General features: G+C 61.7%; 2 protein-coding genes across 4 annotated transcripts; both read left to right on the top strand.

The window, feature by feature from the left end:
* Window positions 1-992: 992 nt before the first annotated feature.
* On the top strand, window positions 993-1905 carry FAM167B (family with sequence similarity 167 member B). The gene is made up of 2 exons (XM_030964704.1): window positions 993-1298; window positions 1622-1905. Exons 1-2 carry the CDS (start codon window positions 1026-1028, stop codon window positions 1883-1885), a joined length of 537 nt encoding a protein of 178 aa, XP_030820564.1. The 5' UTR covers window positions 993-1025; the 3' UTR covers window positions 1886-1905.
* Window positions 1906-7820: 5915 nt separating this feature from the next.
* Window positions 7821-13215, top strand: LCK (LCK proto-oncogene, Src family tyrosine kinase). Of its 3 annotated transcripts, none has more exons than XM_030964549.1 (12): window positions 7821-7932; window positions 8054-8104; window positions 8189-8279; window positions 8370-8468; window positions 8828-8931; window positions 9026-9175; window positions 9989-10141; window positions 10368-10547; window positions 11246-11322; window positions 11423-11576; window positions 11848-11979; window positions 12893-13215. In XM_030964549.1, the coding sequence occupies exons 1-12, from the start codon at window positions 7821-7823 to the stop codon at window positions 13093-13095; spliced, it is 1506 nt and encodes a 501-aa protein (XP_030820409.1). In that variant the 3' UTR covers window positions 13096-13215. The 3 variants fall into 3 exon arrangements, with proteins under 3 accessions (XP_030820409.1, XP_030820408.1, XP_030820410.1); XM_030964548.1 differs by having other exon boundaries at window positions 7821-7922; window positions 8023-8104; XM_030964550.1 differs by lacking the exon at window positions 9989-10141 and having other exon boundaries at window positions 7821-7922; window positions 8023-8104.
* Window positions 13216-13820: the final 605 nt, after the last annotated feature.

A 13820-nucleotide genomic window follows, 5' to 3' on the forward strand; every position in this document is an offset into this window, starting at 1 on the left:
TTTTTTGGGGGTGCAAACGGGAATTTTAGGGCGCAAGCAGGGGATTTGGGGGGACAAGGAAGAGTTCAGGGTGCTCGGACGGGGGTTTGGGGGCGCGGAGGGGGAGTTGGGGCACTCGGGGTGGAAGGGGAGGTGGCGATGTCCCCGCACAGCCCGGCCCGGCCCGGCCCGGCCGGCGGATGTCGGGTTTAAGGTGGCCCGGCCCGGCCCGGCTCGGAGAGAGGCGGCGATGCCCGGGGCTGGATTTGGGGCTGGGTTTGGGGTCCCTGCGTGCGGTGCCACAGCGAGGGGACACGGGGGGGGCGCGTGGGAGGGGACACGGGAGGGGACAGCGGGACTGGGGAGCGGCGCAAGGGGAGAACGGGGGGGATTTTGGGGATACTCTGGGGGTCTGGGGGGGACGGCGGTGGGCAGGTGGGACCCCGGAGACGCAGGTGAGACCCCTGAGCCACCCCCGTTGCCCCTGGAGCGCGGCGGGCGCGGGGAGCTGGCGCAGGACACATCCGGACGCGGCTCCACCTTAAGGTCGCGTCCGGGTGCGGGACCCCGGCTGCCCCCCCCCCCCGTTTCTTTTTCCTTCCTCGGGTTTTTTTGGGCCCCCCCAAGAAGCGGGGAAGGGCGGCTGAGGCCGGGGATAAATCATTCAATCATTCCCGCTCCTCCGTGCCCGGTGGTGGCTCCGTCCGGGAACGGGGAGGCTCCTCCCGGGAGGAGACAATGATGTTAAAAAAGAAAAGAAAAGGAAAAAAAAAAAACCCCAACAAAATAAAACAAAAAAAACCAAAACAAAACAAAACAAAAAAAAAAACAACGCAAGAAGCCAAAAATACTCCTCTAGATAAGGAAATTCCTGCCCATCGGATTCGTCCTCGAGGGGTGGATAAATAGCCGGGAACCGGGTGCAGCTGGGGCAGGCAGCGGGTGGGTGGTCGCGGGCAGTGCGGGGGCTTCATTCACCCCTGGGGAGGCGTTGAGGGCGCAGGAATCAGCGGAGCTTTTTGGGACCCGCTCTGCTTCGTCCCACCATGGCTCTCAGCCAGCTGAAATTCAAGGAACTGGGCGAGGAGGAGCCCACCTGGGAGCAGGAGAACCTGGAGAGCCTGAAGGCGCTGGCGGCCAAGCTGAAGCTGCAGACGCGCAGACCCTCGTACCTGGAGTGGGAGGCGCGGGTGAGGGGGCAGCGCTGGGGCACCCCCGGGGCGCTGCAGAGCCCCCCGCAGCCCCGGCAGCCGCAGCCTGGGGGCGTCTGTGGCTTTGCCACCGTGGAGGCGGCTCTGGAGTGGCTCAGGACGGAGCTGGTGAGTGGCACGGGGACAGGGAGTGCTGGGGACCGGGCACGGCGGGGTGCGGGGGTCTGGGGTCCTCTGGGTGCGCAGGGATTTTCCCGAGGTTTTTGCGGCTCTGGGGTGTCACAGCTCTGCCCCTGACCCCTCATGGCACCGGGGGTGGTGGCCTTGTGGCGGTCACCCCCTTGTGACCCCCTGCTGCCGCTCTGGGGGTGGCACAGAGGGCACGGTCTGGCACCGCGGGCGGATCGCGGGGTCTGTGGCCTGGCCGAGCGCCATCCCCGCTGCCCGGGCACCGATCCCGCGGCTCCATGGCTGTTCCCTCCTTCCCCCAGCGGGAGATGCAGGCCCTGGACCAGCGGCTGGCGCAGCAGCTGATGCGGCTGCGGGCGCGGCTGCACCGGCTGAAGGTGGAGCAGGCCTGCCACCAGCACAAGGAGATGCTGGACGACGCCACCTTCGGCCTCGAGGGCTGCGAGGAAGACTCGGATCTGCTGTGCACCATCCCCCCCAAGGCCGCCTTCCTGCTCTCCACGCCGCTCAAGCACATCGGGGTCACCCGCATGAACATCAACTCCCGCCGCTTCTCGCTGTGCTGAGCCCGCCCCGCCCGGGGCACCGCGGGGGTTTGGGGACCCTCGGGACTCGGGGCAGGACCGTGCTGTCCCCAGGGTGGTGACACGCTGCGGTGGCACGGGTGTGTCACCTTCCCTGTGGGTGTCACCATCCCCGAGGGGCACGGGAGTGTCACCATCCCCATGAGTGTCACCATTCCCATGGACATGGGAATGTCACCATCGCCTCCAGGGCACGGCAATGTCACCATCCCCATGGGTGTCACCATCTCCCCTGGGACACAGCAATGTCACTGTCCCTACAGGGCACAGGAGTGTCACCGTCCCCATGGCAATGTCACCATCCCCAGGGCACGGGAATGTCACCATCCCCATGGGTGTCACCATCTCCATGGGCACAGCAATGTCACCATCCCCATGAGCACAGAAGTGTCACCATCCCCGGGGCACGGGAATGTCACCGTCCCTGAGTGTCACCATCCTCACGGGCACGGGATTGTCACCATCCCCCCTGGGGCGTTTTGGGGCCCGGCCCTGGGGATGTTGGGGTTCAGCCCTCTGAGGTGGAATAAAAGGAGCTGAGAGCCGATGGCTTTTCCTTGTCGGTGCCTCCAGATGTGACTCCCGCCCTTTTTTTGGCGGGTGGCACCTCCAGGTGCCACTTGGGGATGCGACATCCACAGACCCCCGGGTGAGGCAGCGCCAGGGGAGCTTTGGGGATCATTTTGGGGGCGGCTCCTCCCTCCCAGGACACGAGCAGAGCCCGAATGTGCCCCCCAAGCTGCCACATCCCCCCGCTCTGTCACCTCCGCGCTTCCTGCCTGTGCCTGCGGCTTCCCGCCCCATCAACGCAGCCAGCACAATGCCGCTGTGGCTGCTGTCCCTAAAACAGCGCTGCCACCTCCCGGGGCCACCGCGGGTCCCCTCCGGTCCTTGTCACCGCGGCTCTCGGGCTGCCCAGGCCGGTGGTGACACGGCGGTGACAGCCCAAGGGGGCTCTGAGCAGCGTCCAGCAGCGCACGGGGGACATTGGGGCACACGGAGGAGGGTGGCAGTGCCAGGAGGGGACAATGGGGTGGAGCAGGGACCGCCAGGGTGGCACAGAGGGGACAGCGCAGACACAGCGGGGACAGCGCGGGGACAGTGCAGGGACAGCACAGGGACAGAGGGGACAGAGGGGACAGAGGGGACAGAGGGGCGCTGGCAGCAGGTGCCACCCCCAGGCGCTCAGCGTGCCCTCGCCAGGGGACCGGCGGTGGCAGGAAGCCATCGGGGTTTGTCACTCGCTGCTCTTGCGGTCGGGGGCGAGCTGAGAACGGCCCCGGGCTCCTCTCGGCTCCGCTCATGAGGCGGAAACCGGGGCGAGGCGGCGACAGCGGCGGCGCAGCCGGGCCGGGGGCTCCGCTGCGCGCCCCGAAACACCCGGGGGGCTCCGCTCCGCACCCCGAAAGGCTCGAGGGACTCTGCTCTGCACCCCACAAGGTTTGAGGGGCTCCTCTCTGCATCCCGCCCGGCTTGAGGGATTCTGCTCTGCGCCCCTAAAGGCTCGGGGGGGCTTCTCTTTGCACCCCAAAAGGAGCGGGGGATCCTCTCCGCACCCCAAAAGGAGCGGGGAGCTCCTCTTTGCATTCCATTACGCTTGAGGGTCTCCTCTCCACACCCCAAAACACCCGGGAGGCTCCACTCTTCACCCCATAAGGCTCGGGGGGAACCTCTCCGCATCCCAAAATGTTCGGGGGGCTCCTCTCTGCACCCCAAAACACCCGGGGGGTTCCACTCTTCACCCTACAAGGCTTAGGGAGCCCCGCTTTGCACCCCACAAGGTTAGAGGGGCTCCTCTCCGCACCCCAAAAGGATCGGGGGGGTCCTCACTGCATCCCACCCGGCTTGAGGGACTCTGCTCTGCACCCCATAAGGATCGGGGGGGCTCCAATCTTCACCCTACAAGGCTCGGGGGGCTCCTCTCCACACCCCATAAGGATCGGGGGGCTCCGCTTTGCACCCCACAAGGCTCGGGGGGCTCCGATCTTCACCCTACAAGGCTCGGGACGCTCCTCTCTGCACCCCAAAAGGCTCGAGGGACTCTGCTTTGCACCCCAAAAGGCTCGGGGGGCTCCTGTGGGGCTGCCGAGGATGAGGAGGATGTGACGGCGCGGGACATGGCTCAGTGAGAGCGGCCGCTCCTCACCCGCCCCGCTGCGCCAGGTGAGAGCCGGGGCAGGGTTTGGGGGGCACCCGGGGGGGGTGGGAGGGATGGAAATGGGGGCTCGGGTTTGTTCCGAGCCGGGCTGGGCTCTGTGTCCCTCTGGGGCACCCTGGGGGGCACAAAGGCGCTGTCCCCATGTCCCCTGCCCGCCTGGGGGGCCTGCCAGGGCATGGGGCCCTCCCCAAACCTCCATCTGCAGTTTTGTCCCCAGGGCTGTGCCCGAGGGACAGGCAGCAGCTCCGTGCTGCTTTCTCAAGGCTGGTGCCCAGTTTGGGGCTCCAGACTCTCAGAAATTCCCATTTTGATGCCCAATTTCCATTTTTTCGGTGCCCAGTTTGGGGCTCCAGGCTCACAGAAATTCCCATTTTTGGTGCCCAATTTCCATTTTTTCGGTGCCCAGTTTGGGGCTTCAGGTGCTCAGAAATTCCCATTTTTGGTGCTTCCATTTTTGGTGCCCAATTCAGGGTTCAGGCTCTCAGAAATTCCCATTTTTGGTGCCCAATTTGGGGTTCAGGCTCTCAGAAATTCCCATTTTTGATGCCCAATTTGGGGCTCCAGGCTCTCAGAAATTCCCATTTTTGGTGCCCAATTTAGGAAATTCCCATTTTTGGTGCCCAATTTGGGGTTCAGGCTCTCAGAAATTCCATTTTTGGTGCCCAATTTGGGCTCCAGGCTCTCAGAAATTCCCATTTTTGCTGCCGGCTCGGTGCCACCCCCTCCCTGCTGCAGTGGCAGCCTTGGGGACACGGCCCTGGTGGCACTGCCAGGCTGTGCCAGCACTGGGTGCCCATGCAGGCCCGGGCACAGCTCAGATTTCAGCTCCTCACCCTGGTGACAAACCAGCAGCGCCGCGTGGGAGGAAGGGACAGCACAGGACAGGACAGGGACCCCAAACCCAGAGAAAAAAAAAAAAACCCAAAAATAGGAGCACACACCTGGCACAGACACCCGTGCCCACCTGCCAGCCCCTTTGGCACAAAGAAATTCGGTTGCATCAAAAAACAAAACAAAAATGACTTCAAACAGCTTTTTTGGGGTTTTTTTTGGTTTTTTTTTTTTCTCGTGAAACGGCTGCTGGGTGGAAATTACTCTGTGGCTTGGGGCTGGGAGAGAAAAGAAAAAAAAAAAAAGCACAATAGTAGCACCTCCCTCCTCAGCCCGGGAGGAAAAAACAGAAAAACAGCTCCTGGAGGGGTTTGAAGAGCTCTGGGCAGCTCCTCCAGGGCCTCAGGGGGTGGGTTTGGGATTTCTCAGCTCTCCTTGAGCTCTGGGTAAGAAATGTGGGCACTTTGCTGCTGTTTTGGTCCTTAAAAGCTGAGTTTGAGCTGGGTCCTGCTCAGAAAAGCCTCAAAATGTTGGTGAATTTTGGATTTTTTACTTTCCTGGCTACCTGGCTAAGAAATGTGGGCACTTTGATGTTGTTTTGGTCCTTAAAAGCTGAACTGGAGATGGGTCCTGCTCAGAAAAACCTCAAAATGTTGGTGAATTTGGAACCCCAAATCCTCCTTGGACAGCGCAAGCGCCCCCTGAGGACCCCAAACCCTCCTCCTTAGGGACCCCAAACCCTCCCTGGGGACCCCAAACCCTCCTTAGGGACCCCAAAACCTTCCCTAGGAATCCCAAACCCTCCTTAGAAATCCCAAACTCTCCTTAGGGACCCCAAACCCTCCTTGGGGAACCCAAACTCTCCTTAGGAACCCCAAACTCTCCTTAGGGACCCCAAACCCTCCTTGGGGAACCCAAACTCTCCTTAGGGACCCCAAACCCTCCTTGGGGACCCCAAACTCTCCTTAGGGATCCCAAACCCTCCTTAGGAACCCCAAACCCTGCCTAGGAATCCCAAACCCTCCTTAGGAATCCCAAACTCTCCTTAGGGACCCCAAACCCTCCCTGGGGACCCCAAATCCTGCCTAGGAAACCCAAACCCTCCTTGGGGAGCCCAAACCCTCCTTAGGAATCCCAAACTCTCCTTAGGGACCCCAAACCCTCCTTGGGGACCTCAAACTCACCTTAGGGACACCAAACCCTGCCTAAGAATCCCAAACCCTCCCTGGGGACCCCAAACCCTCCCTGGGGACCCCCAACTCTCACTGAACGAGCACCACGTGCCCTGGCTGCCAGGTCAGGGGGGCACAGCTGGGGCTGTGACACACCTGGGCTGGCTGGTGGTGACAAAACCCTGCGGAAGTCACAGCCGGGACAGATCCTGGCCCCGTGGGCGTGGGGGATTCTGCAGAAGAGACTTTTCCGGGGCTCACGCGCCGCTGCCGGGGTTTGTGCCACGCTCAGCGTTTTGGGGAGGCCAGAGGTGCCCATGGGGTTTGTGCCAGGTTCAGCACTCTCAGCAAGGCCAGAGGTGCCCGGGTTTGTGCCAATCTCAGTGGTTTTGGGAATCCCAGAAGTGCCCAGGTTTGTGCCACGCTGAGTGTTTTGGGAAGGCCAGAGGTGCCCACGGGGTTTGTGCCACACTCAGCGTTCTCACCCAGAGGTGCCCACGGGGTTTGTGCCATGCTCTGTTTTAGAATGCCAAAGGTCCCAGATTTGTGCATGCTCAGCACTCTCAGCAAGGCCAGGTCCCAGATTTTCCACACCGTTTTTGAAGGCCAGAGGGCGTGGGGTTTTGCCACACTCAGTGTTCTCAGCAAGGCCAGGGTCCCAGATTTTCCACTCAGTGTTTGGGAATCCCAGAGGTGCCCACGGGGTTTGTGCCACACTCAGCGTTCTCACCCAGAGGTGCCCACGGGGTTTGTGCCATGCTCAGTGTTTTTAGGAATGCCAAAGGTGCCCAGATTTGTGCATGCTCAGCACTCTCAGCAAGGCCAGAGGTGCCCAGATTTGTGCCACTCTCAGTGTTTTTGGGAAGGCCAGAGGTGCCCGTGGGGTTTGTGCCACACTCAGTGTTCTCAGCAAGGCCAGAGGTGCCCGGATTTGTGCCACTCTCAGTGGTTTTGGGAATCCCAGAGGTGCCCACGGGGTTTGTGCCATGCTCAGCGCTTTCAGGAAAGGCAGAGGTGCCTGGGTTTGTGCCATGCTCAGCATTTTTGGGAAAGCCAGAGTTGCCCACAGGGTTTGTGCCATGCTCAGGCTCTCAGCAAGGCCAGAGGTGCCCGTGGGGTTTGCAGAGCTCCTGAGAAAGGTGCCCACGCCCTGGTGGCACCGCAGTGACACTGGTGTCACCCTGGCTGAGCCTCGGGGGCATTGCAGGATCGGGGCTTTAGGGACATCGCCGCTGCAGCAGGAACGGGCCTGGGTGTGCAGGGAGGGTGGGAATTTGTAGGAAAAGGAGTTTGGAAGTGCCTCCATCGGGCTGTGAGATGGGTTTAGGGTCAGGGAGGTGCTTGCCCAGCCAGAGCTCGTTAAAGGCGAGCTGCAGGAGTGTGTTAATTAATTGCTAATGGGATGTTAATGAGGAGGCTGTTATGCGCAGGGAGAGCAGAGGGATCAGCCCCAGAGGGGCACAGCGGGGAGGAGCTGGCACAGAGGAGCCTCAGGCTGGGCACTAATTGCCTTCAGTGGCTTTAATTAATGCAGGCAGGATAAATTAGGAGGAAATAACGGCTGGTGAGGGAGTCAGGGAATGCCCCCGGTTCTGCTGGGATGGATGGATGGATGGATGGATGGATGGATGGATGGATGGATGGATGGATGGATGGATGGATGGATGATGGGTGGATGCAGGAATGGGGATGCACTGGAGCATGAGGAGAACCAGCGATGGGTTGCCCTGTGTCACCTGTGTCCCCCACAGCCACCATGGGCTGCTGCTGCAGCTCGGACTACGACGAGGACTGGATCGAGAACATTGACATCTGTGAGCACTGCAACTACCCCATCGAGCCCGACAGCAAGCGCCAGGTGAGCAGGGGTGACAGACCCCGATCCCCGTGCCCAAACACCCCCAGAGGTGCCCAAACCCCACGAGCTGGGGGCTCACGGGGCTCCTGTCCCCTGGCAGAGGCCGATCTGCAACGGCTCCGAGGTCCGAGACCCCCTGGTGTCCTACGAGTCCTCGTCACCTCCGTGCTCCCCCATGCAAGGTGAGGCATGGCTGTGGCCTGGGGGGCGGCTGTGACACCCCCAGACCCTCCACTGCCACCCTGTCCCTGCTCTTGTCCCCACAGACAAGCTGGTGGTGGCCCTGTACAACTACGAGCCCAAGCACGACGGGGACCTGGGGCTGCGCAAGGGGGAGAAGCTGCGAGTGCTGGAAGAGTGAGGAACCCCAGAGGGGCTGGGGGGCTCACTGAGGGGCTGGGGGGCTCACTGGGGGCTTGGGGTTCTCACTGAGCTCTGTCCCTGCAGGAATGGGGAGTGGTGGAAGGCGCAGTCGCTCACCACGGGCCAGGAGGGGCTGATCCCACACAACTTCGTGGCCTTGGTGAACAGCTTGGAGCCCGAGCCGTGAGTGGGGAGGGAGAGGGCGGTGAGGGAGGGATGGATGGAGGGATGGATGGATCCATGACAGATGGATGAATGGATGATGGATGGATGAATCTTTGGATGGATGGATCCATGGATGGATCCATGGATGGATGGATGGATGGATGGATGGATCCATGGAGAGTTGGATGGATGGATCCATGATGGATGGATGGATGGATGCAGGGATGGATGGATGGATCCATGATGGATGGATGGATGGATGGATGGATCCATGGATGTGTCCTGGCGGGATTTGATCTCTGGGAAGGAGCCTGCAGCACCCCACAAATCCCCAGTGGCCGGGTGCCCTGTGCCCTGACCCTACCTTGTGTCCCCAGGTGGTTCTTCAAGAACCTCAGCCGCAAGGATGCCGAGCGGCAGCTCCTGGCCTCGGGCAACACCCACGGCTCCTTCCTCATCCGCGAGAGCGAGACCTCCAAAGGTGCTGCCCACGGGACCCTGGGGCTCGGGGAGCTTGGGAGGGCTCGGGGGTCCCCAGGAGGGCTCGGGGGTCCCACGGGTGTCCCTGTCCCCAGGCTCGTACTCGCTGTCCGTGCGGGACCTGGACGAGAGCCAGGGAGAGACGGTGAAGCACTACAAGATCCGGAACCTGGACAATGGCGGCTTCTACATCTCCCCCCGGGCCCCCTTCGGCAGCCTCAGGGAGCTGGTGCAGCACTACACACGTGGGAACGGGATGGGAACGGGATGGGAATGGGGTGGGGATGGGATGGGATGGGATGGGGCAGGATGATATGGGACAAGATGAAATGGGAATGGAAGAGAATTGGATAGGGTGGAACACGATGGGATGAGAATGGGATAGGATGGGATGGAAATAGGAGAGAATAAGAGGGGATGGTACAGGATGGGATGGGACAGGAGGGGATGGCACCAAACAGGATGGAATGGGATAGGATGGGATAGGAAAGTTGTGGGATGGGACGGGATGGGACGGGATGGGACGGGATGGGATGGGATGGGATGGGATGGGACAAGATAAGATGGGAGTGGAAGAGAAGAAAATTGGATGGGGTGAAACAGGAAGGGATGGGATGGGATGGGATGGGATGGAATGGGATGGAATGGGATGGGATGGGATGGGACAAGATAAGATGGGGGGAAGAGAAGAAAATTGGATGGGGTGAAACAGGAAGGAATGGGAATGGGATGGGATGGGATGGGATGGGATGGGATGGGATGGGATGGGATGGGATGGGATGGGATGGGATGGGATGGGATGGAATGGGATGGGATGGGATGGGACAAGATAAGATGGGAGTGGAAGAGAAGAAAATTGGATGGGGTGAAACAGGAAGGAATGGGAATGGGATGAGATGGGATGGGATGGGATGGGATGGGATGGGATGGGATGGGATGGGATGGGACGGAACGGGATGGGATGGGATGAGCAGGACCTGCTGCTCGCAGTGCCCCAGCCCAGCCCCGGCTCGTGCCGGGTGCCGGCGCTGGCCCAGCTCTGCCTCCCTGTGGCCCAGGCAACTCCGACGGGCTCTGCTGCCGCCTGGGCAAGCCCTGCCGGACGCAGAGGCCGCAGAAGCCGTGGTGGCAGGACGAGTGGGAGGTGCCGCGAGAGTCGCTGAAGCTGGTGGAGAAGCTGGGAGCGGGGCAGTTCGGAGAGGTCTGGATGGGTGAGTCAGGGTGGAACCGGGGCAGCAGAGCGAGCAGCGGGATCCTCCAGCAGGGATCTCCCACTCCGGACAATTAAAGATGTACATTTCACTTAAAATGGATTTCTACTCTAGAAAATTTCTGCTCTGTAGTTTTCAAACTACAGACTTCACTCAAAGATGTACATTTTACCTAAATCAAAATGGATTTCTACTCTAGAAAATTTCTACTCTGTCTCACCCCAAGGTTTCTACAACGGGCACACGAAGGTGGCAGTGAAGAGCCTCAAGGCTGGCAGCATGTCACCCAGCGCCTTCCTGGCCGAGGCCAACCTGATGAAGAAGCTGCAGCACCCGCGGCTGGTGAGGCTCTACGCCGTGGTCACCAAGGAGCCCATCTACATCATCACCGAGTTCATGGAGAAGGGTGAGGCCACCCCGGGGGGCTCCAGGTGCTGCCCCGTCCTCGGGGATGTGGCCACGGAGGTCTGGGGTTTTAAGGTTGGAAAAGGTCTTTGGGATAAAGTTCAAGCTGGGAAAAATTCCCATCTAAACTGGGAGAGTGATGTGTGCTGGGCATTGTCCTGGCAGGGGTGACAGAGCCTGGGGTGGTCCCTGTGGCCCAAAATGGGTCTTGGGCATTGTTCTGGCAGGGGTGACCAATCTTAGGGGGGTCCTTGTGGCCCAGATTGGGTTCTGGGCATTGTCCTGGAAGGCAGGACCAAGCCTGGGGTGGTCCCTGCCACCCAAACTGGATCCTGGGCATTGTCCTGGCAAGGGTGACCAACCCTAGGCTGGTCCCGAAAACCTGGGGGTGACCCAGCTTGAGTCCTGGGCATTGTCCTGGCAGGGGTGACAGAGTCTGGGGTGGTCCCTGTGGCCCAAAGTGGGTCCTGGGCATTGTCCTTGCAGGGGTGACCAAGCCTGGGGTGGTCCCTGCCACCCAAAGTGGGTCCTGGGCATTGCCTCCAGCCCTGGGGAAGCTTTGCCTTTGTTCTCTCCCACTCCAGCTTGGGCAAAAATCCCTTTCTGTGTTCTCCTGGCCACATTCCCAGAGCTTTATTTGGGGGGGGACAGTGTCCTTGTGACCCCCCCGGGAGCTGAGAACTGCTGCTTGCATCTCAGGCAGCCTCTTGGATTTCCTCAAGACCCCGGAAGGAACCAAGCTGAGCATCAACAAACTCCTGGACATGGCAGCTCAGGTGAGCGGGGAGCAGAGAGATGGGGATGGAGCTGGGAGAGCTCTGCGGGGCTGGAGCCGTTCATTAACGACCACAATTCATTAATAATTACAAACCCCAGATTGCTGAAGGCATGGCTTTCATCGAGGCCAAGAATTACATCCACAGGGACCTGAGGGCCGCCAACATCCTGGTCTCGGACACACTGTGCTGCAAAATCGCCGATTTTGGGCTGGCCCGGCTCATCGAGGACAACGAGTACACGGCTCGGGAGGGTGAGCCCCGCTCAGCCCGGGGGTCACAGGGCTTGGGGACATCGGACAGGGACCCTGGATCTCCGGGGAGCGTTTCAAGGATGTTTTTCCCTTTTCCATCCTGCTCCCCGCCGCTGGAGCGAGGCTCCTGCTTTGCGCGGCTGCCACCAAAGCCAGCCTGTCCCCAAGCAGCGACACAGCCCGGCTGGGGACTGTCCCCCGGGATTAACGCCGCGATTCCAGCTCAGCCAGGGCGCTTCATCCCCTCCCTTCCCTTTTCTCCGCTTCGCAGGAGCCAAATTCCCGATTAAGTGGACGGCGCCCGAGGCCATCAACTACGGCACGTTCACCATCAAGTCGGACGTGTGGTCCTTCGGCATCCTGCTCACCGAGATCATCACCTACGGCCGCATCCCGTACCCAGGTCGGGATTCTGGGGCAGCTGCGGGGCTGGCACGCCCTCGGTGTGTGTGTCGGTGTGTCTGTCTGTGTGTCTGTGGGTGTGTGTGTGCGTGCAGCGCTGCACGCACGCCGCTGCCAGCCTGGCTCCCTGCCCAACGGGGCTGCAGCAGGCACCGGAGCCACCTGGGGAGGGGTTACGGGCGTGGGAGGGGGTGGGAGGTGCCCCCCATGTGGGGTTAGGGAGGGTGGGGTGGTAGCTGTGACCCTAAGTGGGTCCTGGGCATTGTCCTTGCAGGGGTGGCCAATCTTAGGGGGGTCCCTGTGGCCCAAAAAGGGTCCTGGACACTGTCCTGGCAAGGATGACCAGCTCCAGGGTGGTCCCTGCCACCTAAACTGGGTCCTGGGCATTGTCCTGGCAGGAATGAGCAATGCTGGAGTGGTCCCTGTGACCCCAAATGGGTCCTGGATGTTGTGGGGCTGAAAGGGTGGCTGAGCCTGGGGTGCTCCCTAAAACCTGGGGTGACCCAAAATGAGTCCTGGGCATTGTCCTGGCAAGGGTGACTGACCCCAGGGTGGCACTGAGGTGACCCAAACCAAGTCCTGGGCATTGTCCTGGCAGGAATGACCAACCCTGGGGTGCTTCCTGTGACCCAGACTGGGTCCTGGCAGGGATGACCAACCCCAGGGTGGTCTCTGTGACATTGGGGTGACCCAAACCGGGTCCGGGGCATTGTCCTCGCAGGGGTGACCAATTCCAGGGTGGCACTGAGGTGACCCAAACCGAGTCCTGGGCATTGTCCTGGCAGGGATTACCAATCCCAGGGTGGTTCCTGTGACCCAGCCTGGGTCCTGGCAGGGATGACCAACCCCAGGGTGTCACCCCCACCACGGGGGTGACCCACCCTGATCCCCACACATCATTCGCCTCCCTCCAGGCATGACGAACCCCGAGGTGATCCAGAACCTGGAGCGGGGTTACCGCATGCCGCAGCCCGAGCAGTGCCCGCCGGAGCTGTACGAGCTGATGAGGCAGTGCTGGAAGGAGAGCCCCGAGGAGCGCCCCACCTTCGACTTCCTCAGGAGTGTCCTCGAGGACTTCTTCACCGCCACCGAGGGCCAGTACCAGCAGCAGCCCTGAGCCTTCGGGGTCCCCACAGGCCCCATGGACACCGCCCCGGCCTGGGGGTGAACTCTGGGAACATTTGCAGCGCTCCAGAGCTTGGGAGCAGCAGATTTGACTCCTGCAGGAGGGGATGAGCAGACCCCCAAGCGCTGGGGGATGGCTCAGGGTGCCCACCCTGCTGTCCCTGCCCTTCCCGGGGCACATCCAGGCCCCAGCCCCTCAGGGCTCCCCTCAGCCCGCTCTGTGCCCTCCTCACCCCCCGGGCATGACCAGAGCAGACCCCCAAATGCTAAGGGATGGCACAGGGCGCCCAGAGGGTGCCCACTCTGCTGTCCGGTGCCCACCCTGCTGTCCCTGCCCTTCTTGGGGCACATCCCGGCCCCAGCCCCTCAGGGCTCCCCTCAGCCCGCTCTGAGGCGCCCCCTTCACCCCTCAGTGATGGCGGGAGCCCCCTCCAGCAGCGCTGCCCACTGCACCCCCCCGGCTGTGGGACGCTCCCTCTCCCCCCAGGGCGTTTGCAGGACCTCTCTCACAATAATTTTGGGGAAATAAAGGCGTTTGCAGCGGCGGGGGCCTCGCAGGGCCGGGCTGCCATGGGGTAGGGTGTGTGGGGTGATGCCCGCGGCGCACGGACCCCACTGGGGGCACACGGACCCCACTCGGACCAACCCAGCCCAGGGAGCCCTCGGGACCCCCCTGACCCCACCCCAGCCCTGGGAGCCCCCCCAGACCCTCCCTCG

The sequence above is a fragment of the Camarhynchus parvulus genome, chromosome 23 (assembly GCF_901933205.1).
Source record: "Camarhynchus parvulus chromosome 23, STF_HiC, whole genome shotgun sequence".
Lineage (NCBI taxonomy): Eukaryota > Metazoa > Chordata > Aves > Passeriformes > Thraupidae > Camarhynchus > Camarhynchus parvulus.

Bases quoted from the DNA above. Each gene is read 5' to 3' on its own strand.
- LCK (XM_030964548.1), top strand. From the start codon at position 7,821: ATGGGCTGCTGCTGCAGCTCGGACTACGACGAGGACTGGATCGAGAAC. The intron at 10,548-11,245 runs GTGAGGCCACCC...CTTGCATCTCAG, and splicing joins CACCGAGTTCATGGAGAAGG to GCAGCCTCTTGGATTTCCTC. The intron at 11,980-12,892 runs GTCGGGATTCTG...GCCTCCCTCCAG, and splicing joins CGGCCGCATCCCGTACCCAG to GCATGACGAACCCCGAGGTG.
- FAM167B (XM_030964704.1), top strand. From the start codon at position 1,026: ATGGCTCTCAGCCAGCTGAAATTCAAGGAACTGGGCGAGGAGGAGCCC. The intron at 1,299-1,621 runs GTGAGTGGCACG...TCCTTCCCCCAG, and splicing joins AGTGGCTCAGGACGGAGCTG to CGGGAGATGCAGGCCCTGGA.